Below are 27,344 nucleotides of genomic sequence, written 5' to 3' on the forward strand. Positions count from 1 at the left end.
CATTATGAGATATTTTATGCTAAAAGAGAGCTGAGCAAAAGAAAAGCCAAATACATTAATACATTTTAAAAAATCAGAAATGGATAAATACTAGAAAAAGAAATAATTTTTGGATTTCCATGCTGGGTGGGGATGGTGGTGTGGCTTGTTATTTTTATCTGAGACCAACACAGATCTCTTAACGAAGAAACTTGAATTAAAGCTGATCCTCTAAGCAAGAGGATCAGGGAACGACACTCTAGTAGGAGAGGCAGAAAGAACTTCACAGATATAAACAATGACAACTAAAAAATATTGAAAGCTGGAAGGGCAATATTTTTTAAGTAATTTAGATATTTTCATAGAGAAGGCATTTTTTAAATAGGCAATGCATATAAAAAAATGTAATAAGCTGAAGCACCCAGCAGAAGAGAATGGAAGGTACAAGGGACCATAAAACTCCCACTTGGAAATGGAAGCTTACTGAGGATGAACTACTGGGAAATGCAAATTCTAGCATCCACTTGATGATTAGAGTGTTCTGTCAGGGTGCAGGCTTTCTGTGCATGTGGGTCTTGAAACTGATGGGCAGATTTCATAGAAAAGTATTAACTTCATATTTGCAAAGATGCTTCCTGGGCATCTATTCTCCATTATTACTTTTATGTATGTCTTATGCAAGGAGACATAAGTGGCAGCTATCCTTTAACTACAAGAAAACGATATTTAACTTTGAAGGCCACACCTCACACCACCTACCTTCTTACCTTATAGTCTATTCATATAATCATTCTGTTCCAGATGCTGAAGGTGATGGTCCTGAACTCTGATGTTATGAGTGGCTATAAAATTATCCAGCTTTTAAATCCAACCACAGATTTGATTTTATGGCCTCCCATGGAACTGTAGCTACAGGTTAACTAAAGATTGTGAAGTAATACTTCCTTTTTATAGTTCTGAATTCACTGCCTTGTAACTTCAGAGATCATCTTGTTCTACTGTGGGACAAGCTTTATAGAATTATAATTTTGTATAACTCAGTGAAGATCTTGTATTTTTTTCTTTTCTTAGTTCAGATTTATGTTATCTCTATGATATTATATATAATTTAATCTCTGTTTTAATTGCTAGAAATATATGATTCTGAAGCTATGTAACTGTAGGTCTCATTTTCCTGCTGTGTACTACTATACATATAAATATGATGAAACTAAAGTTAAATTTATTTTACATCCTATTATGTAAAAGTATAATGCATTCAATTGTATTTAAATTGCATATATGTGTGATATCATAAAGGATTACTAGGCTACCCCAATACACAATTTTTATTTAATATATTTTTTATTATATTCCATATGTTCTTCAAATTTCCCTTATATTCTTTCAAAGCAAATTTGTGTTCAAGGCCTATGAGATAGGTCAGCAGATAAAGCATTTGCTGCATAAGCCTGGTGACCTGAGTTTGTTATCTACTTCCAATAGTGGTAGGAGAGAACTGACTCCCACAAGAAGTCCTCTGACCTCTGCATGTGTATCTTGACAGACACATGCATACAAACAAAACTCACACACAAGTAAAACTTAAAATTTAAAAAGCAACTTTTTTTTTTAAATTAGTATAGATGCCTATTTTCATGAACTCCAAATAATAATTCTAGTGATTTTTAAAAATAAATCTATAAGTGGTATTAGTCATGTTTGGATCTCATTAGATAGAGCTGGTAACTGTATTTTGCTTCCCTTTTTATACTTTTTATGATTTCTATATTCTTTGAAAATGTCACATGTGTGCAATATATGTTGGTCATGTCAGACCCTGCCCCTGCTGCCAACTCCACCTTTCTTGACACGACTTCCTCCTTCCATATTGATAAACATGATTGTATTCTCTACAAGGACAATGACACTAGTAGTCTGACTTTAAGGTTTTTCTGTCTACCTATAATTAAAATACTTTAAAAATCATAATCCATAGTAATAGTGTATGTCCAGCATAACTTTAAATGTGTTCATTACAAGGACAAAGAGTTGACTACAAAAATCTATGTGAGTTAATGAATCTTTTTCAGATTCTGTATATAGCCAAAGTAAGGAATAGATAGGGTTGATCATTTGAAAAAAAGGCTGAGAAAAAAAAAAGCAAAATTCTGTGCTTAAAAGAAATAACATAGCAAGGAGGATCAGTCAAGTGTGAAGACTGCGTATTTACTTTGATTCTATTGACGCAATGTAACTGTCCAACTCATTCTAACTCTCGCAGATGTAGGTAGTGCAACCTAGAAATAAATTTTCCTTCTCTGGTACAGCCCAGCCCTGACTCTAATATCGCTTGGGTTCCTATTTTCACTTGAACATTATAGGGGATTGTCCTACAGACAGACAAGTTTTTTCAACAAAATATGTGTTTGAAAAGGCTGCAATCTAGCAACATATTCCCTCTAAAATTGCGATGTGGAATGTTAGAATGTCCGTGGCAGGGCTAGCTATGGGAAAACCCATTACTACCCAGAGCACTAAACTCTTCTCCCTTTAAAAACGGGACAGCTAAATACATACCTCACAAAAATCAGCTCATCAGGTCAAACTCTGCACTTCATACTGCCGGCGTCACATGGAAGTTTCATTAAGATTTAAGCAGTTGAGGGTATCATAAATCATTGAACCATTTTAGAAAGTGTTGACATCATCATGACATCAGTCATTTAACACCTGTATGCTTAATACCTGTATGTTGTGTGATATTTTTAGGTTTTTTTTTTTTGAACATAAACTTTACATGTAAGAAGTATTTTGTAAGATATGAAGCTCTGAAGAATTTTCATATTTTGAATACTAGAATTTAGGAAAAGGTGTCTGTTCTCATTTGTTTATTTTAGCCTATATATTTTGTTGACATTTGATATTTCTAAACTATATGAAAAAGCATCTTGAATTTTTCACCTTTTAAATTATTATTACTTTGGTGGTTTGAATTTTTAAAGGTGCGACAGTTTTCTGAAAATTTTCAAGTTACCACAGGAATGCCTTTGATCATGTTAGGATATTAAAAAGAGCATAATCTGTTTATGAAGAAGGGGAAAATCAGCATAATACACTAAAATTATTGCAAGGCTTTTCTGAGGAAAGCTAGCTCAATGAGAGACACAAATTGAGAATGTTTAGGAGCAAAAGAACAGTCTTCCTACTGAATGGATGGCGTTTCAAACCTTTATGGAGGCAAATTTCTCTTATTTTTGTGATGGGATCATTTTCTAAGTGGCTGCTTAAACCTATATCATTCAATGCTTACAGTAACTTGTTCTTGGTTCTAAATTTTGCTTCTCCCTCTGTCAGAATCACTTTGGTTAATTTTCTTTACATAATAAGAAATGAATAATCTAGACATCATGAACACATCTAGCACTAGGAGATTCAAGGAGTATTGTGTTACAGAAAGGGAATAAAGAGTTTTATTGAATTGACTTCAATTTAGTTCTTTCAGATCCCTTTCTTTTACAACATTAGATAAGAACTACTTGAAATGAAGACTATAGCTTTGGAAATAAAAGCTTTCCAGTGTTGTTAGGGAAAATTGGGATAGAAAAAGACACTTTAAATAAGATTTCAATTTCTTAGGATTTTGTTCTTCCTTATATGCCTCAAAGCAGTTTTTCTACAACAACAATCTCACCAGCAACTTTCTTACTTAATTGCTCCCAGTGTTGCTCATGGTTCCCAGCATGCATTTGAGTGTCACCCTCCTGATCAGCATGCCTCCTGTGAGCATTTCTTTTCCCAGCATTCCTCAACTCCTGTTGTTCCTTATGCTCCATTCACATCCCACCTCCCTTGGCTCTCACATGGCTCTGGGCTTTTTCTTATGCAATTTCTTCTTATTCTAACATACACATTTCTGGTTCTGTTCCTAAATGTCCTGTGAAGTCTTTGCTGGCACTAAGCACTCTCCCCATGATACATGCTGATACATCTATTAAGGACTTCTATGAAGGCGTTATCAAACTCTTTTTCCGCAGCGCTGTATTTCCCATTAGACTATGAGCCACTGGAAGGCAAGGGAGATATTTTTGTAGTTCTAATATCTACTATAGAAAAGATATGGGTATACAATAAAGTCTTTCTTTAACAATTGGTTAGCACTCCCTAAGCATTTGGTGCATGCCAAATGAGAACAAGATTTTACTTAGCACTCGATGTCAATTTAGGAGAGCAGCTCTGTTCCACCCTCCTCCTTCTCTTTTTTCTTCTCTCCCTCTTCCTTTATTCGTTTTTCTCTATTTCCCCTTGTCAGTTTCCATTTAATAGACTCTTCAAAGAGTACAGGCTCATCTGATTTACAGGATCTTCATGTTTTTGCCTCCTGAGTCTTGAGAGTCTTTTAGGTTATTTGTTTGCATTTTTTTCTTTTCATTCTATTTTTAGACAATGAAGTCTTATATATACAATTCAATTAGTTCAAATATTTAATGTAAATTAAAATAAGTCCATGCATTTTACCTGATCACCATGTGGTAAAACTAGATTTTAACAGCTAGAGAAGCCACAGAATATACACAAATGCATGAAAATTGGACAATGTGCTACTGAATGATAAATGTGTCATTGAGAAAAATCAAATGACCATTAAAAAAAACTCACCATAATAAAATCCAGGCATAGGACGAGATAACTACAGAGAAGGGGATCAGCAGCATGAGCACGCAGCACACGTACATCACTGTCTCATAGAGGGCTGTGTCTGCACATGCCAACTTGAGCACAGCAGGTGCCTCACAGAAGAAATGATTAATCTCTTGTGAACCACAGAAGAGAAAACTCATGGTGATTGGGGTGAGGAGGAAGCCATCCAAAGATCCCCCAAACCAGGAGCCTGCTATGATAATCCAACAGATTCGGCGGCTCATGAGGACAGGGTACCTCAGTGGATTGCAGATGGCCACATAGTGATCATAAGCCATGAGGCCCAGAAGAAAGAACTCAGCTCCCACAAGGGTGAGGTAGAGAAAGTGTTGAGCTGTGCATCCCACAAAGGAAATGGTCCTTTGGCCTAGCAGATAGTCAATCAGCATCTTGGCCACAATGGTTGAGATGTACATCATGTCGATGAAGGACAGGTGACTGAGGAGGAAGTACATTGTGGTGTGGAGGTGAGTGTCCGTATGGATCAGAAAGATCATGATTCCATTGGTCACCAGGGCAGTAAGAAAGATGACAGAGATGGTGGCAAATACAAGGCTTGAGGTTTCCTCTGTATTGAAGAGCCCCATAAAAGTAAAGTCAGTGGATGATGTGTTGTACCCTTCCATTGATCCTATGATGTTGCCGATATAATGTAAAACTTTCCAAACAAAATGGTGTTGCTTCCAGAAAGTTAAAACTACAACCTATGGGCTCAATAAAAGAAAATAGTCAAAATTAAAAAAAAAATAAATAAAATCTCTGGGCTACAATGAGAGTATTCCAAAAGGGAAGTTTATAGCTACTTGTCTCTTGTAAAAAATCAGAGATCTCAAATAGCTTACCAAGGTACCTTCCTTGTAAAAACAGGGACCAGCAAACTCCCAAATCAGTAGACGTAAAGAAACTAAGATCAAGAAGAAATTAATGAAATGGAATTGAAAATAGCTGCTACAGGCATTATTTTAGATAACAGGTATACAATAATGAAATAAAATAGCAAGACTTCTTCCCTCATAGAGCTTTTATTTAATGTGTTTATGTTGTGGGGGTTATGGTTGTATTAAAAATAATTTTTCTTTTTTTCTCTTTTGAAGCAGGGTCTTGATGCATAGCCTTGAGGTTTTTAGTGCTTCAAATCCTGGGATCACAGAGTTGATGTGCCACTAAAGCAGTTTAGAATATGTTATAGAGACTATGCAACTGGCTTATTACTGTTGAGCATGTAGCAAGGTATCTAAGGAATCTGTATGCATTATCTTCATCTTCAACTGGAAAGGAGGTGTGATTATTCTGCTTCTTTTATAGCTGAGAAAACTGAGCATAGTAAATAACAGGTCAGGGATTTGAACACAGACTCTTTCTCTCACTGAGAAGCCCACATTTTAAACCATATCACTGTGTTCTTCCTATGCCCAGAACATTGGGACATCAGAAAAAAGGCTCAGTAAATCATTACTGAATAAAAGTATCTCTACTCACTTTGTAATAATGGCTTTGTGTTAGGTAGTAGAAATACCACAAAGATGGGTGAGTTATAGTTCTTTACCTTATTTGCTTTAATTAAACTTACTAATAAACTGAAGAGAGCCATTAACTAATTTGCTTGCAAAGTGACAGGATCGAGGCCATAAATATGAGCATGGCAAAAATCAACAGACAGCCTGTTTTAAATTAGGAGAGTAAAATTACTTCATTAGTATAACAAGAATCAATCAAGAAGTCTAAAACTGCTGTTGTAAATGATGAATGAAAGGGATTTTCAACTCTAATTAAATTAATCTTGAAGTTATGAGACATAATTTTAATCTCTGTATTCTGAATATCAATCTTAATCTCTACATCCTTAAACATTTTGTTTGTTATTTTTAAAGGATGAAGCAAGCCATTTGACATTTTTTCATTTATTTATTTTATTCACTTTACATTCTTGTAGCCCCTTCCCTCCTCCCCTCCAAATCTCATCCTCTCTCTCTCTCTCCTCCCTTTCTCCTCCCCTTTTCCTCAAAAAAGGGGAGCTCTATTTCCCATCCATCCCAGCTCATCAAGTTGTGTCAGGACTGAATGTTTCTTCCCCTGTGGGCTGTCAAGGCAGTCCCACCAGGGGAACATGATATAAAAGCTAGGAAGTGAGTCTGTGTCCTGTGTTTGAAGCCTAAGATGCCCATCTGCTATAGCGTTGTAGGGTGCCTAGGTCCAGATCAGGCATGGCTCTTGATTGATGATTCAGTCTCAGCAAAACCCTCGGGGCCCTGGTTAGTTGCCTCTGTTGTTTTTCTTATGGAGCTCCTGTCACTTCCGGGTTCTTTTCTCTTTTCTCCCATTGCTCTCTCATGAGTAGGGATGAGACTCCCTACTCATCACCCAGCGTTTGGCTGTGAGTCTCAACATCTGTTTTGAGGCTCTGCTGGATAGAACCTTTGAGGACAACTCTGACAGGCTCCTGTTTGCAATCCTAGCAGAGCATCATTCACAGTGTCAGGGATTGGCACTCTCCAATAGGGTGGGTCTTTGGTTGGGTCAGGCATTGGTTGGATATTCCCTCAATCTCTGTTCTATCTGCTCTATCTTTATCCTTGCACATCTGAATGAGGTATCCCAGACCCAGAAAGACACACATGGTATGTACTCATTTATAAGTGGATTTTAGCCATACAGTACAAGATAAGCACAGAACGAGGAACAGACTAAAAGATAAGTAATAAGGAGGACCCAAGTGCGGATGCATAAATCTCACTTGGAAGAGAAGATAGAACAGACAAAGGTAAGGGCTGAAGAGAGGGAACAAGGTAGGAGAGGGGCCACAGAGAGTTAACAGAGTGGCAATCAGACCTGAGGAGAGCAAGGACAAGAGGAAAGAGGCCTGTAGGGAAAAGAGAAGCTGAGGGTAGGGACATGTCTGTGACAAGCTGGAGACCTAAGTCAGGATCAGCTCCTCTGAGGATATGAGGGGAATTCAAGCAGAGACTCCTAGGAGCAGAGAACATAGAGAGATTTTTTTTTTAATTTTATAAAATTTATAGCATTTTCTACACATTCTTATTTTCTAGTATTCTATTCCTTGATTATAAATGGCTTAGTTCTAAAAGTTATCTATCTTTCATTTCTGTTTCCCTTCCTTTTCCCGTTTGTGTTTAATTCTCTATTTATTAATTTATTTCTTGTGTGCCTTCCAACTATCTCTCCCAACTTTCTTTTACACATTCAACATGCAATTAAAAACATCAGACATAGAAGAGACTTTCAGGGCTCTATTTTAAACTTTGATTCAGTTAGAAACTCCTCTTCCTGTCTCATTGGAGAAGCACATTACTCATATTTCATTTGGAGGTTTAATGGTGCAAGTCCAATACCATTTACAAGTGCATTTCTAGAAAGCAACTTCCTACATGTTCTTGAAGATTATTTCTGTACACTTACTGTATATTTGACCAAGTTTTGCTTTTTATATTATCAGAACATTTTTTTTCCATCTAGTCTTTCCATGGTAGTTTTTTTCTAGCCAAAGGTTTTTTTTCCTCCCCAATATGGAGTTTAGTATTGTCCTTTAAAGGTCTATAAAGAATTGTGTTGGAATTTTGATGGGGATTGTGTCAAATCTGTAGATTGCTTTTGGTAGGATGGATTTTTTTTTCTATATTAATCCTACCAATCTATGAGTGTGGGAGATCGTTCCATCTTCTGGTATCTTTTTCAATTTCTTTCTTCAAAGACTTGAAGTTTTTGTCATGCAAGTCTTTCACTTGGTTGGTCAGAGTTATACCAAGATACTTTATATTATTTGTGGTGATTGTGAAGGTGCTGTTTCCCTGGTTTCTTTCTCTTTGTATGTAGGAGGGCTACTAATTTTTTTTTTTTTTTTTTTTTTTTAGTTAATCTTGGATCTAACCACTTTGCTGAAGGTATTTGTCAGCTGTAGGAGTTCTCTGGTAGAATTTTTGGGGTCACTTATGTATACTATCATGTAATCTGCAAACAGTGATATTTGACTTCTTCCTTTTCAATATGTATTCCATTCATCTCCTTTAGTTGTCTTATTGTTCTAGTTAGGACCTTAAGTACTGTATTAAATAGCTATGGAGAGAGTGGATAGCCTTGTCTTGTTCCTGATTTTAGTGGAATTGCCTTAAGTTTCTCTTCATCTAATTTGATGTTGGCTTGCTATAAATTGCCTTTATTATATTTAGGTGTATCACTTGTATCCCTGATTTCTCCAAGACTTTTATAATGAAGAGTGTTGGATTTCATTAAAAGCTTTTTAGTGAGATGTATTTTTTTTCTTTCAGTTTGTACATATGATGGATTACGTTGACAGATTTTCATATGTTGAACCATCCAACGATGGTTGAAGATGGCATCTCTTGGATGAAGTCTATTTGATCATGTGGATGATCTTTTTGACTTGTTCTTAGCTTTTGTTTGTGAGTGTTTTACTGAGTATTTTGCATCAATGTTCATGGGGGAAATTGGTCTGTAATTATTTTTCTTTGTAGAATCTTTGTGTGGTTTGATTATTAAGGTGAGTATGGCCTCATAGAATGAATTTGTCAATGTTCTTTCTGTTTTTATTTTGTGGAATAATTTGAAGTGTACTATCATTAACTCATTGTAGAATTCTGTAATAAAACCATCTGGCCTTGGGCTTTTTTTTTTTGGGGGGGGGGAAGAGGCTGGGAGACTTTTAATGACTACTTCTATTTCCTTAGCATTATAGATGTGTATATACTGTTTATCTGATCTCAATTTAACTTTGGTAAAAGGTATGTATTGAGAAAATTATCCATTTCTTTTAGATTTTCCAAATTGGTAGAGTACAGTTTTTGGTTTTGTTTTTGTTTTTGCATTTCTTTGTTGTCCATTGTTACGTTCACTTTTTTTCCGTTTATATTAATTTGGATATTCTCTCTTTAACTTTTAGTTAGATTGGCTAAGAATCTGTTTATTGTGTTGATTTTCTCAAAGAACTAACTCTTTGTTTCATTGATTCTTTTTATTGTTCTCTTTGTTTTTTTATTTATTTCAGCTCTCAATTTGATTATTTCCTGCCATTTCCTTTTTTTAGGTGTGTTTGCTTCTTTTTGTTCTGGAGCTCTCAAGTATTATTTTAAGTTGGTAGCATATGCTTTTTCCAATTTCTTTATATAGGCAGTTAGTGCTATGGACTTTCCTCTTAATACTACTTTCATTGTGGCCCATAAGCTTGGGTATGTTGTGCATTCATTTTCATTGAATTCTAGGAAGTCTTTAATTTCTTTATATGTGCCTTGGTACTATTCAGAGTTGTTTAGATTCCATGAGTGTAGGGTTTTGTTGTTTCTTTTGTTGTTGATATCCAGCTTTAATCTGTGGTGGTATGATAGGATACAGGGAGTTATTTCAATTTTCTTGTGTCTATTGAGACTTGATTTGTGACTGAGTATGTAGTCAGTTTTGGAGAAAGTTCTGTGAGGTGCTGAGAAGAAGGTGTGTTATTTTGTGGTTGGATGGTTTGTGGTTCCGTAGATATCTGCTGGGTTCATTTGGTTCATAATGTCTGTTATTTATGTTGCTATTTCTCTGTTTATTTTCTGTTTGTATGATCTGTACATTGGTGAGAGTGGGTATTGAAGTTTCCTGCTATTAATGTATGAGGTTTGATGTGTGATTTAAGCTTCATTGATGTTTTTTATACAAATGTGGCTGCCCTTGCATTTCGGGCATAGATGTTAAGAATGGAAATGTCCTCATATGAGTGGAGTTTTACTTTGATGAGGATGAAGTGTTCTTCCTGTTCTCTTTTCATTAATTTTGGATTGAAGTCTATTTTGTTAGATATTAGAATAGCTACACAAATGCATCTTGTGTCCATTTGCTTGGAAAATCTTTTTCCAAACATTTACTCTGAGGTAATATCTATCTTTGATGTTGAGGTGTGTTCTCCGTATGCAGCAGAAGGATGGATCTTGTTTTCACATTTATTTATCAGTCATTGTCTTTTTATTGAGGAACTGAGTCCAGAGATCTTGAGAGATTTCAATAACCTATAATTGTTAATTCCATTAGTTTGTTGTTTTGGATACTCTCTGTGTGTGTTTCCCTTTTTTAGTTTTTGCTCATGTGAAATTAGTTCTTGCCTGTATTTTCCTGGGTGTAGTTAAACTCTTTGGGTTTGAGTTTTTCTTATATTGTCTTTGGTATGCATGGATTTGTAGACAGATGTTGTTAAATTTAACTTTGTCATGAAATATCTTGTGATTGAAAAATATCTATGGTGACTGAAAAATTTCCTGGGTATGGCTGGCATCTGTGGTTTCTTTTTTTTTTTTTCAATGCAGTTTATTCAGGAACATTGAACAATCCTCGGACCCCGGGGAAAGCCAGCCCACAGCTTAAATAGCCTCTGGGTAGCCAACCCAGGCGTGCCACGGGGGCAATGCAGATAGGTCCACATACATGGAAGCAAGCCAGATCCTCGGCCTTAGCCAAATGTGGAGTTGTTCGTGACAGAGAGCACTCACCATCGGGAAGGTGGATATGTGCCCAGGCCTTTCTGGTTTTTAGACTTTTCATTGAGAAGTTGGGTGTAATTCTTTTAATATTTTTTCTTTTTTGTGTTATTAGTGTTTTGATTATTATATGGTTTAGAACTTTTTTTTCTGGTCCTATCTATTTAGTGTGCTGTAAAAATCTTATACCTTTATAGGCATGGCCTTTAGGTTACTTTCTTCTATAATTCTGTTAAAAATATTTTCTGTGTTTTTGACCTGGGATTCTTCTTCTATTCCTATTATTCTTAGGTTTGGTCTTTCATAGTGTCTCAAATAGTTTACTGGATAAAAATGTAAGTGAATGAACCACTGATTTATAAGGTATAAATTTATAAATTAGTAAATGCATTTATAAATTAATAAGTCTGTAAATGAGCAAATTTGCTTATAATTCATGTTACAAAGTATATTTGTCAAATAACAATTTATATCTAAATTAGTAAGTAACTAACAGTGTTTAATGATAAAATGGAACAGTTCTAATACACTTAAATATTAAGTGAGATTGGCTTTCTCTCTCTGAAAATACCTTACTATCCTGCCCGCTTCTTGGGATGCTTGAGATGAAGTGGAAAGCTGAGCACACCTTTGTGATTCTAAGCAGGTCATTTGACATTCTGGATGGTTAGTAAGTGACTGAAACAGCACAGGTATGCCAGAGAAAGGGACAGCTCAAGTCTTGCACCAAACAAAGACACAGTATTAGAATGCCTTGTGCTATTCTCACTACTCAGATTGCCATGAAATTTCAGGCTTCTGGATTGCTTACTTCTGAGATTTTCTGTTTAATATTTTGGATGATATGTAACCCTGGGTGCTACAGGTAACTGAATCAGAAAGTGAAAAATGCAAATGAGGTGGACCACAAACATTATATATATATATATATTATTACATGTATTATATGATATATAATATATAGTACATAATATAATATACAGCACATAATATAATATAACATAACAATATAATTATTATATACTAATATATAATTATATATTATAATACTTGTATTATATATGAAACAGTTAAGTATTTTTCAAAGTCATGTTCTGAAATGATTTGCTCATTTTAGTTGCTGTAATTTATTTCACCATGTATATTCCTCAACTAAAACTGAGGCGATCAGATTTTCTTAGGATAATTTTATTAAGGGTTTAGAACAATTTGTTTTTCAAATAGTTTTAAATGCGTATGTTTTTTTTTTCCTCACAGAGACAGATTGAACATTTCCTCGGCATATGAAAATTAATGTTAAAACTTCTAAAACATCATACAGCTTCATAACATTATAGTACTCACAATAAGTTACCACATGTATATTGTTAGATAAATTTGATTTGTTTTTGAAGGGTTGCTCTGGAGGTCAATTAGTTTTATGAAAAGGATGAGGCTGGTGTGTTGGTATTCATTTTCAATAGCACAACACAATTGAATGAATAGAATTTTGAACAAATGTATATGACTGAAATTTTGTGTTTTAGTGTCTTTAAGTATGGATATCTCTTTCTAGAGTCTGTGCCTATAAAGCCAAGATTAGTGTGTTATGTTATGTGACTTTTCCTGGGGAATTTTTTTTCTCTCTTTTAAAAATGATTTATTTATGACATAGACAATGTCCTGTCTGCATGTAGGACTTGCATGCTAGAAGAGGCACTAGATCTCATTATAGATGTTTTTGAGCCACTATGTGGTTGCTGGGAATTGAACTCATGACCTCTGGAAGAGCAGCCAGTGCGCTTAACCTATGAGCCATCTCTCTAGCCCAGAGAACTGGTTTCTATTGAACTCAAATTGAAAAAGCCAGACAGATCAAAGAAACAATTTCATCCAAACCAGGGTTGGAAAACAGTACATTTATTAGCATTTATTTTATTATTATTATTACTTATTAATTTTACATCCTGATCATATCCACCTCCCTCCTTTGTTACAAAACTCTTTCCCTCCTTTTTTCTCCTCCTTGATTCCTACTCCTCAAAAAAAAAAAAAAAAAAGGAGTCCCCCCATCACCAACCGACTTCAGCACATCAGATCGCATCAGGACTGACTGCATCCTCTTCCACTGAGGCCAGGCAAGGCATTCCCACTAGGAGATCAAGACTGGAAAGCAGGCAATGGAGTCCATGTCAGAGACAGCCCCTGCCTTAGTGAGCCCACATGAAGACTAAGCTGCCTATCTGCTACATATGTGTAAAGGGCCTAGGTTCAGTTCATGCTCGCTCTTCAGTTGGTGGTTCAGTCCCTGTGAGCCCCCATGAGCCTTGGTTAGTTGACTCTGTTGGTCTTCTTTTGGAGTTCTTGTCCCCTTTGGATCCCTCTATCTTTCCCTCAACTTTTCCCCAAGATTCCCCAAATCCTTCTAATGTTTGGCTATGGGACTCTGTGTCTGTTTTGATCTGCTGCTGGGTGGAGCATCTCAGAGGACACTTATGCTAGGCTCTTGTCTTCAAATAGCTGAGTATCATTAATAGTGTCAGGGATTGGCTCTCTCCCATATGGTTCTTCTCAGGTTGGGCTAGAGGGATTATTTACAGAAACATGGGTAATTACAGACTCATTCAGCTGCATCACCCAGGATCCCACATCAATCTGGATAATGACTAATCAATGAGAACTATATCACTGCTGTTGCCTGTACAACCTGGCTATACCACTGAAGCTCTCTTCCACCCAAGGTACTATATAATGCCTATTTAAGCTTGAGGAGAGGACTCATAGATATTGAGAGCCTTCTTAGTTTTTGTGATTTTCATAAACCTCATGAAATTCAGTAAGGTGATGACTTATATGTGAACTTCAAGAGCCTCCTCACTCCCTCCAGGTGGAGACATTTCAGTCCAGAGAAAACATTCACCCAACATAGAGCCTTCATCCAACTTGGCCAATTTTCATCTGTGTACTACTATTTATTATAGGTCCCTTGGCTTGCTCTTTGCACATGTGTCCCAATGGCTCCAGAATAGCTAAAAAATAAGAAATCCAAGAAAAGAAACAAACTCAGATACAAAATGCTGACAGTGGCAGAAAAACAATTTTTTTTTTAGCTAAAATAATTTGTCCAAAAAAAGGACCAAAAAAAAAATCCGAATAAACAACAAACAAACAAACAAAAACAACAAGAAAACCCAAACTACTAAGTTCCTTTCCAACTCCAGAAGCAAAATCCTCAACAAGGAACAAATAGTTTTATCACTGAAATTTATAGTAGTTGTACTCTCTCTTAGAAAAGCTTCTTTGAAGAGATGTCTTTACATTAAGATTTTTAGGAGGATGGAGAAATGACAGGGAGGGTACTCAACATTTATTGTTTTCAGAAAGTAACAGGCAACTTTCAATCTGTGAGCACTGATATTTAAATCCCACAGTACACAGTATTCCCAGTACTATTATGGCAGAGAGGTAGATTGTAGAAAGTTAATAAAACCTAAATTTAGCATAACAGAAGAAAAAGGGTCAGAAGAAAAAAATAATCTTCAGAGACATCCAAAAGATGGACGTAGGAATTGTCTTTAGGATATTGGATTTCCTGAATCAGTATTGCCCAGTAGAAATTTCCACAACAATGAAAAATGTTCTCTGTATGCTTTCTATAAGATGGTAATAACTAGTCCTAAATAAATTTTAACAGTTGAAATGTAGTAGTAAAACTGGCAAACTGAATTTTAACTTTTTAATTTATTTTTTAAATTTAATTTTTATTTTATTTTATTTTTTAAATTAAATTATTATTTTTTACATTAATTACATTTTATTCACTTTGTATCCCAGCTGAAGTCCCCTCCCTTTTCCCTCCCAATCCTACCATCCCTCCCTCATCTCCTCCCATTCCCCTCTCCAAATCCACTGATAGCAGAATTCCTCCTCCCCTTCCATCTGACCCTAGTCTATCAGGTTTCATCAGGACTGGCTGCATTGTCTTCCTCTGTGGCCTGGTAAGGCTTCTCCCTCCTCAGGGGGAGGTGATAAAAAAAAGCCAGCCACTGAGTTCATGTCACAGACAGTCCCTGTTCCCCTTACTAGGATACCCACCTGGATACTGAGCTGCTATGGGCTACATCTGTGCAGGGGTTCTTGTTTATCTTCATGCATGGTCCTTGGTTGGAGTATCAGTCTCAGAAAAGACCCCTGGGCCCAGATTTCTTGGTTCAGTTGCTTTCTTTGTGGAGCTCCTGTCCCCTCCAAGTCTTTTGGTCTCCCCCTTCTTTCATAAGATTCCCTGCACTCTGCCCAAAGTTTGGCTATTAGTCTCAGCATCTGCTTCAATACCCTGCTGGATAGAGTCAGAGGCCTTTGACTCTATCTTTGGTTATCTCTTGTCCTGCTCCCTCATTTCTCCCTCTTCCAATGTCCATCCCATTTGCCTTTCTGAGTGAGAATTGATCATCTAATCCAGGGTCCTCCTTCTTGCTTAGCTTCTTTAGGTATACAGATTTCAGTATGTTTATACTATATTATATGTCTAATATCCACTTATAAGTGAGTATATATATCATGTGTGTCTTTCTGCTTCCGGGATACCTTACTCAAGATTATCTTTTCTAGATCTGGTCATTTGCTCACAAATTTCATAATTTCTGTGTTTTTATGTGGAGTAGTATTCCATTGTGTAAATATACCACAATTAATGTATCTATTCCTCAGTTGAGGGGCATCTGGGTTGTTTCCAGGTTTTGGCTATTACAAATAAAGCTGCTACAAACATGGTCTTTGTTGTGTACTTGACCATATTTTGGATATATGCCTAGGAGTGGTATGGCTGGGTCTTGAGGAATCACTATTCCTAGTTGTCTGAGAAAGCACCAGATTGATTTCCAGAGTGGTTGTACAAGGTTACATTCCCACCAGCAATGGAGCAGTGTCCCCTTTCTCCACATCCTCTCCAGCATGTGTTGTCACTTGAGTTTTTGATCTTACCCATTCTGATGTAGGTGTAAGGTGAAATCTCAGGGTCATTTTGTTTTGCATTTTCCTGATGACTAAGGACATTGAACATAGCTTTAAAGTGTTTCTCTGCCATTCAATATTCCTCCAATGAAAATTCTCTATTTAGCTCTGTACCCCATTTTTTAATTGGATTACTTGACTTGTTGGTGTTTAACTTTTTGAGTTCTTTATATATCCTGGATATCAGCCCTCTCTCAGATATAGGGTTGGTAAAGATTCTTTCCCAATCTGTAGGCAGTCGTTTTGTTTTGATAACAGTGTCTTTTGCTTTATAGAAGCTTTTCAGTTTCATGAGGTCTCATTTATTGATTGTTGCTCTTAGAGCCTGTGCTGTTGGTGTTCTGTTCAGGAAGTTGTCTCCTGTGCCAATGAGTTCAAGGCTCTTCCCCACTTTTTCTTCTAGCCAATTTAATGTGTCTGGTTTTATGTTGAGGTCTTTGATCCACTTGGACTTTAGTTTTGTGCAAGTGATAAGTATGGGTTTATTTGCATTTTTCTACATGTAGATATCCAATTAGACTAGCACCATTTGTTAAAGATGCTGTCTTTTTTCCATTGTATGGTTTTGGCTTCTTTGTAAAAAATCAAGTATCTATAGGTGTGTGGGTTTAATTCTGGATCTTTTATTTGATTCCATTGATTCACCATTCTGTTTCTATGCCAGTACCATGAAGTTTTTACTACTATTGCTCTGTAGTGGAGCTTGAGATCAGGGATGGAGATACCTCCAGATGATCTGTTGTTGTACAGGATCGTTTTGGCAATTCTGTTTTTTGTTTTGTTTTGTTTTTGTTTTTGTTTTCCATATGAAGTTGAGAATTGTTCTTTCAAGTTCTGTAGAGAATTGTGTTGGTATTTTGATGGGAATTGCATTGAATATGTAGATTGCTTTTGGTAGGATGGCCATTTTCACTATGTTAATCCTACTAATCCATGAGCATAGGAGATCTTTCTATCTTCTGATATCTCTTCGATTTCTTTCTTCAGAGACTTGAAGTTTTTTCAAACAGGTCTTTCACTTGCTTTGTTAGAGTCACAACAAGGTACTTTATATTATTTGTGGCTATTGTGAAGAGTATAGTTTCTCTAATTTTTTTTCTCAGCCCTTATGTCTTTCATATAAAGGATGGTACTGACTTGTTGTTGTTGTTGTTGTTATTGAGTTAATTTTGTATCCAGCCAGTTTGCTGAAGGTGTTTATCAGCTGAAGGAGTTCTCTAGTTGAATTTTTTGGGATCATTCATGTATACTATCATATAATCAGCAAATCGTGATACTTTTGACTTCTTTTTGTATGCCCTTGATCTCCTTTAATTGTCTTATTGCTCTAGCTAGGACTTCAAGTACTATGTTGAAGAGATACAGAGAGAGTGGGCAGCCTTGCCTTGTCCCTCATTTTAGTGAAATTGATTTCAGTCTCTGTCCGTTTAGTTTGATGTTGGCTATAGGCTTGCTGTATATTGTCTTTACTATGTTTAGCTAAGTGCCTTATATTTCCGATCTCTCCAAGACTTTAAACATGAATGGGTGTTGGATTTTGTCAAATGCTTTTTTGGCATCTAAGGAGATGATCATGTGGCTTTCCTTTTTCAGTTTGTTTATATGGTGGATTACATTGATGGATTTCTATATGTTGAACCACCTGGCATGCCTCGGATGAATCCTGCTTGGTCATGGTGGATATCTTTTATGTGTTCTTGGATTTGGTTTGCAAGTATTTTATTGAGTATTTTTGCATCGATGTTCATAAGAGAGATAGGTCTGAAGTTGTCTTTTTTGGTTGGGTCTTTGTGTGGGTTAGGTACCAAGGTGACTGTGGCTTCATGAAATGAGTTTGGTAATGTTCCTTCTGTTTCTATTTTGTGGAATAGTTTGAAGAGTATTGGAGCTAGCTCTTCTTTGAAGGTCTAACTTTTTTATTTATAATTAATTTATTTTAAATAGCCAACTAAGGCTAGTGGCTATCACATTAGACAGAAATTTCCAGAGAAGGCATCATATGCATGGTGTGGTAACAACTTCAGTTTTCTTTTAAATGTAATTGTGAGCTCATTTGCTAGAGTGTTCAAGAAGATATAAATGCAACTAATGTTTCAGTTATGAAAAGTGATGAAAGGAATGTAGTAGAGAATCAATATATACATTGCATTACCTTAGAGCTCCGTATATACTACTTGTTTTGTATTATTATAATGTATAAGTGTAAACATATTTTTCATGTATATATAAAAATATCTGATATGTATATATGCTTATACATATATACATATGTATACATATATACATATATATGCTGACTTTAATACTACCAGTGCATAGATTAATATATGTACATGTACAATAATACAGTCTGAATATAATATAGCTAGAATTTATATATTAGTATTTTGAAGTCATAATACATTACATTTGCTAAAAAAATACTTGTACAAAAGTCAACTCTACAATATGTGACTAATGAAAATTAATGAGTATTTTCAAAATGTGTGCTCTTATGCACATTTATCATTGTCTGTCAATAAAGGTAAATTCAGAGTAATTATGGTAGAAAAAAATAACACAGGGGATGGTAGAGAGAAAGACTCATTAAAACAATGCTTGGGCCTTTTGGGAATGGGATAGTGATTGATAAAAGTATGAAGTAATGACGGAAGAAGGAACAAAATATGTCTGAATTTTATCTTTTTAAATTAGAACTGGCATTGACAAATTGACACCTGCTGTCTCTAATGAGAATTCATTTTGTATAGTGGTTAAATAATGGAAATATATTAGTTAACAATAGATATACTTTTAAAGTACATCTATTATAATTCAATAGATTTTCCACAAGCATTACGATGAACATTAAAGTCACCACTTAATGCAAACTCTATTGCTTACTTTCTGTGTGATTTTGAAATAAGGACTTAACCTTCCCTTATTTAGTGTCTTTAACTGAATTAGAGAAAATAAAACCACTGAATTGAAAGTTTTTCAAAGATTATGAAATGATATAATGAATGTCAGGCACTTAGTATAATCTTTAATACATCAAGTTAGCCTTCAAGTAGCTAATATTAAATATTGATGAAAACACTTATAAGTGACAAGAAACAGAAAATTTCAAACCTCTTGTGGTATGTTGTAAGAATGATGATGAAAATATAATGAGGAAAATGGAAAAGTATTTAGGGGATGCTGTCACAATACAGGTAACATTCAGGCTTGGAAAAGCTCAATGTAAAAGTGTAAAACTTCCAGAGTAGAAACAAGGAGATCACTAAAGAAGATGTGAAATTAAATGATCATATATAATCTTAGAAGGAAATTATTTAAATGTAGAAAAGTTTATTAAAAATATCTTTTATGGAACAGTTTGAGTATGGAACAGTCTGAGTTGATGTGAAGTAGGCTTAGAGAACCTGCTTGGCTGTGAATGTCCACATGCTCTTAAGACTTTTTGAGAACAAATCAAAGATAAAATAAAAATCTATCTGGGTTTATGGAAGTTTTATATACAAAGGTGTAAACTCCTTTGTATATAAAGATAAGGGGCTTATCTTTATGTCTTTTTTCTCACCTTATAATATTCCAGTGTGTGGAAAACACAATCCCAGAGCATATGGGGACTGGTCATGAGATTCTGCAAGACAAACAAAACCAGACAGATCTAGGAGTGCATGGGGGAAGCATGGTCATGAATAACATCAAGCCAGGGAGTCTCTACAAGCTGGGCCAGAAGAAGGCTGAGCAATGACATCCTAGTCGGAATGTTCCTTGCTAATCTCAACCTATAATATTATTAAAGACACGACAGATACTGGCTGCTGATGGCATCAGGGTCCACTGATAAAGCTCCACGTATAGGGTAATAATGCTTTTGTCTACTCATAGTACTCTGGGAAACTGTGGAAAAGAAATCCAGAGTGCTCCAGGGCAGGTGTGGTAGTTGTGAATCCAAGCAAAAACACCCAAATCAAGCTGGATCCCCACACCTGGTTAGGAGACACATTTTTAAGTGGAAAGGAATCATGGATTACTAAGATAGTTTATACACTTGTGGGATTATAATTTTTTTAATATTATAATTTAATCTACTACTTGGTTTCATTTTCTTTGTCAATTAAATACAACATTTAAAGAGTTTTTGTACTTTGATCATTGTTCTTGGAATTTTAACTATGCCTGTCTTATTCTAACCCATGTATGCAACATTTATTTTTTTCCTAAATTTATCTGTCTGGATCCAAGATATCTAGAAATTCAATCCCACACATGTAGTGATATTGTCTAGGTGACCTGTGAGCAGGTCTCTTATCAGTCTTTAAAACGTAATATTTCTGAGATGATTCAGTTTTTAGATTTTGGTGGTAACTTCTTTTTTTTTTTTAATCCAAAAAGAGGTTTTATTGTAACACAAATACTACTTATACCTTGACATGAAACATAAGTTACAGGAGAAATAGCCACCATAGAATAGTCCTGTTTTGATGACTACATTCCATTGTGTAAAATTATGCCAAAGTAGATCACTGAACTTCCACATTTGATTTCTTTAGACAAACCATTGTCTTTAGTGTATAAGTATCATGTGTCCACATACCATGCCTTTTAATCAATTGGTGTAACAGTTAAAAAATTGACAGAATTGTTAGTGGTACTATCATCTGTCATTTCATGTGGAATTGTTTTTGTAAGAGGTAACACATTTTAAAACTCCTTCAAAGAAAAGTCAGATATTTACCTTCCTTTGTGGGAGACTATTAGAAAATTTCTCTGTATCTCCTTTATCTTTATGCAGCATAAAAACCTTTGTACAAGATATCTCTGAATATAGGACCTAATGTTTAGCGTGTATGAAAACCATATCAAAGCAGTGCCACCACAGAGAAATAATGTTTATTTTGTTTTTAGAAAATATTGACTTATAGACATGCACTACTTCTTTTATCTGTTACACAAATCCATTCCTGGCACATTCTCCAGACTTATTCCAGGAAAATTGCTTGTTATCTGGTATCTTATTGTATGCCTCCTGTACTACAATGATCATTCTGAAATGACATTACACTTATTAAAATAAATTATACAAGTGAAAAATGCTTCTTAGGTCATGTTCTTTTACTTAGGGCTAAAGGGAAACAGGATATTTTCAATATTAGTTTCTTGTTTATGGAAACTAAAGATTGGTGTAGTGCACTTTAATTTAAAACTTTTTGTGTGGTTATACACAATCAGGTTATCATGAACTCATTCAAGACTTCAGGGATTTAAAAACTAACTTGAAGTTGTAGAATGGAGCTCATAAAATCAGAAAGTCTAAAGATTTCCATGAAGAAATAATTGTTATTAGAAGCTTTAATATTCCAAACCTGTTTCCAAAGGACATGATGGATATGATGACTACCTAAGACTTCAAATTTATCATTGGTGGTAACTTCTTGATTCCTAAAGTTGAAGTATAATTTTCTAAATTGGACAAACAAGAAACATCTGCTATATTTGAGTCTTCCATCTCTCTTGACTGCCATATCCAAACCAGTTGTTGTGTTATACCACCTTTTGGAGTTCTACTATAAATCAGTCAGTAAATAATATGAATGACTACTCTTGTGAAACAGAGGGATTGACTTCCTGCAAGAGTGAGTACCAGATCCATTGGAACCCTAGGCATTTCCTTATAGTAGCCAGTCAACCAAGAGACTGTGTGTCAGGAATAAACCACCAGCATTGTCAAGGTTGTGCTGTGTAGTTTGGATAGATCTTCTAAAAAGCCATGTGATAAAGACTTCATTCCCATATTGGGATACTGTGGAACTTTTAGGAGATGAGGCCCTACTGGAAGGAATCTAGGCCTTTGGAGAGCATGATTTTAAGGAGATTTTGGAATCTAAGCTTGTACTCTGTCCCTGCCTACAGCCACAATGAGATGAACAGCTTTGTTCCCCTACTCACTCTCTGCCATTGGATTCTCTCTTACTATTGGACAAGTGCCAGAACACAGAGAACTGCCCAAAGGTTGGAACACATGGAACAAAGAGTTGGAATAAACCTATTCTTCTTGGGAGAGAGGAGGGAAGGAGAGGGGAGGGGAGGGGATTATCTTAGGTATTTCAGTAGTGACCGAAAGTAGACCATGCAAGCAGGCATTGAGGGAAGCAGGCATTGAGGGAAGATGAAGAGAGAGGTCCATGGGCCCAGCCAACAGAGTCATTCACATTATCCTCAGCCTCTTGAAAACAGCAATGATTGAGATGCTACTCTCAGAATAAGTTACCCACTGTACAGCTTTGTTAGCATCACATAGATAATAGTATCTCTGTAATGTCACTGAAGAGCAGAACAGACTGTAGGTGCTAATCACATACGGATGGGACAAGAGAAAAAAAATTTTGCTTTCCCACACTCTGTTATAGTGCGTTTAAGAAATACTCTAGAAAGGCTTTAAAGAGCAAAGTATGTCTTAGTTTCTGACACAAAATAATGAGCAGTGTTGTATTTCATCACCTCCTTGCTGTTCTGTAAGTTCAGGATACACTTTGTTAGGTGTTTTCTTAAGCTGTGCTTCTGACATTTCAAGGTTAAGTTATGATCATTTGTTTTAGTTTTTGAACTCCCTTCTGTCCACCAATGAATTGATAACAATATAGTAAGGCTAATTTTACACAATACCTTTTTTCTAAAAGAAAAAAATAGATTTTTGTATCCTGCCTCACTGACAAGTTTCCGTATTGCCAATCTTTGCTCCTCTTTTCCCTCCCAATTCTTCACAGGGGTAATTAAGGACTGTAAATTTCACTTTATCATTTGTGTTTGGAATACTAGCATAAATCATAGTAATAGCACCGTTTATTTCAGTAATGCCAGCTTGCCTGCAAATCACTTGTAAATTGGTTCCATGAATGCACCCCCATCAAATTAATCAAAAAGCCACCTGCATATATTTCCTGAGCTTATTTCAAAGACTTAGAAACAGTGAGGAAGAAAGGTCAACGCTGACCTTTTCATTTTTATTTATTTGTAAATTCTGAATGGCTCAGGCATATGTTTCACTTAGAACCTAGGGACATCTAGCTGAATGTTCTATATAGTTGTTATTTTTTAATACACAGCCGAGACTTGTGTTTCAAAAAAAATACCTGCCTGATGGTCCTACTGTGCTCTATATACAGTAATTATGAATTTCGACTAAACATAACACTATATACATTTGTAAACTGTGACAAGCAATGCTTTTGTGTTTTCTTTTTTATGTTTCTATTAATTACAGTTTATTCACTTTGTATCCCCCCCGTACCTCCCTCTTTCCTCCCCTCCCAATCCCACTCTCCCTCTTCCCCACCCGTGTCCCTCTCCCAGTCCACTGAAAATGGAGCTTCTCCTCCCCTTCCCTCTGAACCTAGTCTATCAGGTCTCATCAGGAGTGGCTGCATTGACTTCTTCTGTGGCCTGGTAAGGCTGCTTCCCCCTTGCGGGGAGGTGATCAACAAATAAACCAATCAGTTCATGTCAGAGACAATCCTTGTCCCCATTCCTATGGAGGCCACTTGGATACTGAACTGCCATAGGCTGCCTCTGTGCAGGGGTTCCAGGCCATCTCCATGAGTGGTCCTTGGCTGGAGTATCAGTTTCAGAAAAGACCCTTGTGCCCAGACTTTTAGGATCTGTTGCTGTCCTTGTGGAGCTCCTGTCCTCTCCAGGTCTTACTATCTCCCATTTCTTTCATAAGATTCCCTGTATTCAGCCCAAAGTTTGGCTATGAGTCTCAACATCTGCCTCAATATCCTGCAGGGTAGAGCCTTTCAGAGGCCCTCTGTGGTAGGCTCCTGTTCTGTTCCCTGTTTTCTCCCTCCTCCGATGTCCATCTTCTTTGCCTTTCTGAATGGGGATTGAGCATCTCAGCCAGAATCCTCCTTCCTGATTAGCTTCCTTAGGTGTACAGATTTTAGTATGTTTGTCTTATATTATATGTCTAGTATCCACTTATGAGTGAATATATACCCTGTGTGTCTTCTGCTTCTGGGTTACCTCACTCAGGATGATCCTTTCCAGTTCCCACCATTCACCATTTACCTGCAAATTTCACGATTTCCTTTTTTTTTTTATCACTGAATAATATTCCATTGTGTAGAGGTACCACAATTTCTGCATCCATTCTTCAGTTGATGGGCATCTGGGCTGTTTCCAGCTTCTGGCTATTACAAATAAAGCTGCTACAAACATGGTTGAGCAGATGTCCTTGTTGTATACTTGAGTGTCTTTTGGATATATGCCTAGCAGTGGTATAGCTGGATGTTGAGGTAGCACTATTCCTAATTGTCTGAGATAGTTCCAGATTGATTTCCAAAGTGGTTGTACAAGTTTACATTCCCTCCAGCAGTGGAGGAGGGTTCCCCAAGACCCAGAAATAAACCCACACACTTATGGACACCTGATTTTTGACAAAGACGCCAAAACCATACAATGGAAAAAAGATAGCATCTTCAACAAATGGTGCTGGTCCAACTGGATGTCTACATGTAGAAAAATGAAAATAGATCCATACTTATCACCCTGCACAAAACTGAAGTCCAAGTGGATCAAAGACCTCAACATAAAACCAGACACATTAAATTGGCTAGAAGAAAAAGTGGGGAAGAGCCTTGAACTCATTGGCACAGGAGAAAACTTCCTGAACAGAACACCAACAGCACAGGCTCTAAGAGCAACAATCAATAAATGGGACCTCATGAAACTGAAAAGCTTCTGTAAAGCAAAAGACACTGTCATCAAAACAAAACGACTGCCTACAGATTGGGAAAGAATCTTCACCAACTCTATATCTGATGGAGGGCTAATATCCGGGATACATAAAGAACCCAAGAGGTTAAACAGCAACAAGTCAAGTAATCCAATACAGAATTTTCAATAGAGGACTATCGAATGGCAGAGAAACACTTAAAGAAATGTTGAACGTCCTTAGTCATCAGGGAAATGCAATCAAAACAACCCTGAGATTCCACCTTACACCCATCAGAATGACTAAGATGAATAACACAAGTGTCAACACATGCTTTTGTGTTTTCAATACGTTTCTTTCCAAATGGGTATAAAAGATTTTAATGTTGTGAGTTAGGCCATAGTCCCTTACATTTTTCTCTTGTACCCAGGAAAGTGCTTTTTTTGGAACAGTCTTTAATGACTGTTGTGTGAGAGGCCTCTACTCCTGCATCTTCTCCATGGCTTCTTCCCTATAATATTTGCCCTTTTCCTTTCTTACGTGTCAAGACATGGCTTTCCTCTCCAGGATCTTCTTGCGGTCTTTGTCCAGCTTTAGCCTGATGATAACTACCTTGCTGGGGTGGATACCCACGTGGACTGTTGTGCCGTTGGCCTTTTCCCGCTGTACTCGCTCAATGTAGATGACGTACTTTTTCCTGTCCAACTGGACCACTTTGCCAATCTGATGGCTTTTGTAGTGTCCTCGGATGACCTGAACTTCATCATCCTTTCGAATGGGCATGGAGCGAACATGACACTTTTGTCTCAGCTCTTTGGAGAGAGGGAAGACATGATCTTCCTCCGGATGTGAGAAGGTGGACTGAAGTGCCGCTTGTGGTTCTTGCTTCGGTCAGAGGTCACGAAGGGATTGAACCTCATCTTGGCGCCTAGGCATGGATGGCTGCAGATTATCCACGACAGGCGGCCAAACACTCCAATATTTTTTTATTTTACAGTATTTACATGTGCACATGTGTGCCATTGTGGGTATGTATAAGTGACAGGATAACTCTTCTTCCATCATGTGGATTCTGGAGATCAAACTCAAGTCATCAGGTTTGGTTGTAGATGCCTTTTTCTACTGAGCCATCTTGCTGCCCTGAGGTAGGCGATTTTGCCATATCCTGAGTGAGAAGGGATGATGATAATTTTTTTCTTCTTACTTTGCTATGCTACCATAAATATATAATGAAGAAAGTTCCAAATCCAGTTCATGAGAGGCTGGACCAGGGCCATGTTTGAGTAACAGCTTAAGCCAGCTTGAATGTGCTGCACTCATTTGGGAATTTCTTGACAAAATATACTGTGTCGCTCACCTCGTAGGAGCCTTTAAAAATCCTTTTAGAAACAAAATAAAGAATGATAAGATAAAACAACAACAAAACCCCATCACATTGAAGTTTGACAAGACAAACCAACAGAAGGAGACCCAATATCAGGTGCCAGAATCAGAGACTCACTGGTTCACACACTCAGGAGTCCCTTGAAAACACTAAACTGGAAGCTGTAATATATACACAGAGGAACAGCAAGCACAGGGGTTGGGCCTATACAGATCTGCTCAGCTCCTGTGCTTGCTGCTCCATTCTCTATGAGTTCATGTGAGTTTTATTCAGTTGATTTTGAGGACCTTGCTTTGTATATTTAGTATTTTGACCATGAAAAGTTATAGGGTATTTGTCTCTGTGGTCTTATCTATTTGGGGTTCCAAGTGCTTCCAATATTTGTATGGCTATGTCTTTCCATAATTTAGCAAATTTTTCCTCTATAATTTTGCTAAGAATTTGTACTATGCCATTGATATGGGAGTCTTCTCTTTTATGCTCATAATTCAAAGATTTGGTCTTCTGATGATGTCTTACATTTTCTGTATGTTCCTTTTCTATGATTTAAGTTTTTTCTTTTCTATTATTATTATTATTATTATTATTATATAATTTATTCACTTTGTATCTAGTTGTAGCCTCCAGGTCCCACCCACTATCTCTCTTTCTCCCCCTCTTCCCCTCCCATAGTCCACTGATAGGGGAATTCCTCTTCCCCTACTATCTGACTATAGCCTATCAGGTCTCATCAGGACTGTCTAGATCCTCTTACTCTGTAGGCTGGCATGTTGCCTGGCCTGGAGGAAGTAATAAAAGAGCAGGCAACTGAGTTCATGACAGAGATAGCTCCTATTTACCTTACTAGGGAACCCAGATGGAGACTGAGATGCCCATGGGCTACATTTTCCAAGGGGGTTTAGGTCCTTTCCATGCATGGTCCTTGCTTGATGCATCAGTCTCTGCAGTCCCCCTGGGCCCAGATTTTTTGGATTTGTTGGTTTCCTTGTATAGCTCCTGTCCCCTCCAGGTGTTTCTATCTCCACTTTTCCCATAAAACTCCAAGTGCTCTGCCCAAAGTTTGGGTGTGAGTCTCAACATCTGCTTTGACATCCTGCTGGGTGGAGTCTTTCAGAGTACATCTGTGGTA

General features: G+C 36.6%; 1 protein-coding gene and 1 pseudogene across 1 annotated transcript; both read right to left on the bottom strand.

Annotated features, from left to right (window-relative positions):
* Window positions 1-4,613: 4,613 nt before the first annotated feature.
* LOC110540700 (olfactory receptor 2T1-like) lies at window positions 4,614-5,285 on the bottom strand. Its single transcript, XM_021627452.2, has one exon. It carries the CDS (start codon window positions 5,283-5,285, stop codon window positions 4,614-4,616), a length of 672 nt encoding a protein of 223 aa, XP_021483127.1.
* Window positions 5,286-25,311: 20,026 nt separating this feature from the next.
* Window positions 25,312-25,751, bottom strand: LOC110540702 (large ribosomal subunit protein uL24-like; annotated as a pseudogene).
* Between the last annotated feature and the right edge of the window lie 1,593 nt (window positions 25,752-27,344).

Source organism: Meriones unguiculatus, chromosome 2 (genome assembly GCF_030254825.1).
Source record: "Meriones unguiculatus strain TT.TT164.6M chromosome 2, Bangor_MerUng_6.1, whole genome shotgun sequence".
Classification (NCBI taxonomy): Eukaryota; Metazoa; Chordata; class Mammalia; order Rodentia; family Muridae; genus Meriones; species Meriones unguiculatus.

Excerpts from the sequence above, each read along its gene's own strand:
- LOC110540700 (XM_021627452.2), bottom strand. The coding sequence starts at position 5,285 with ATGGAAGGGTACAACACATCATCCACTGACTTTACTTTTATGGGGCTC.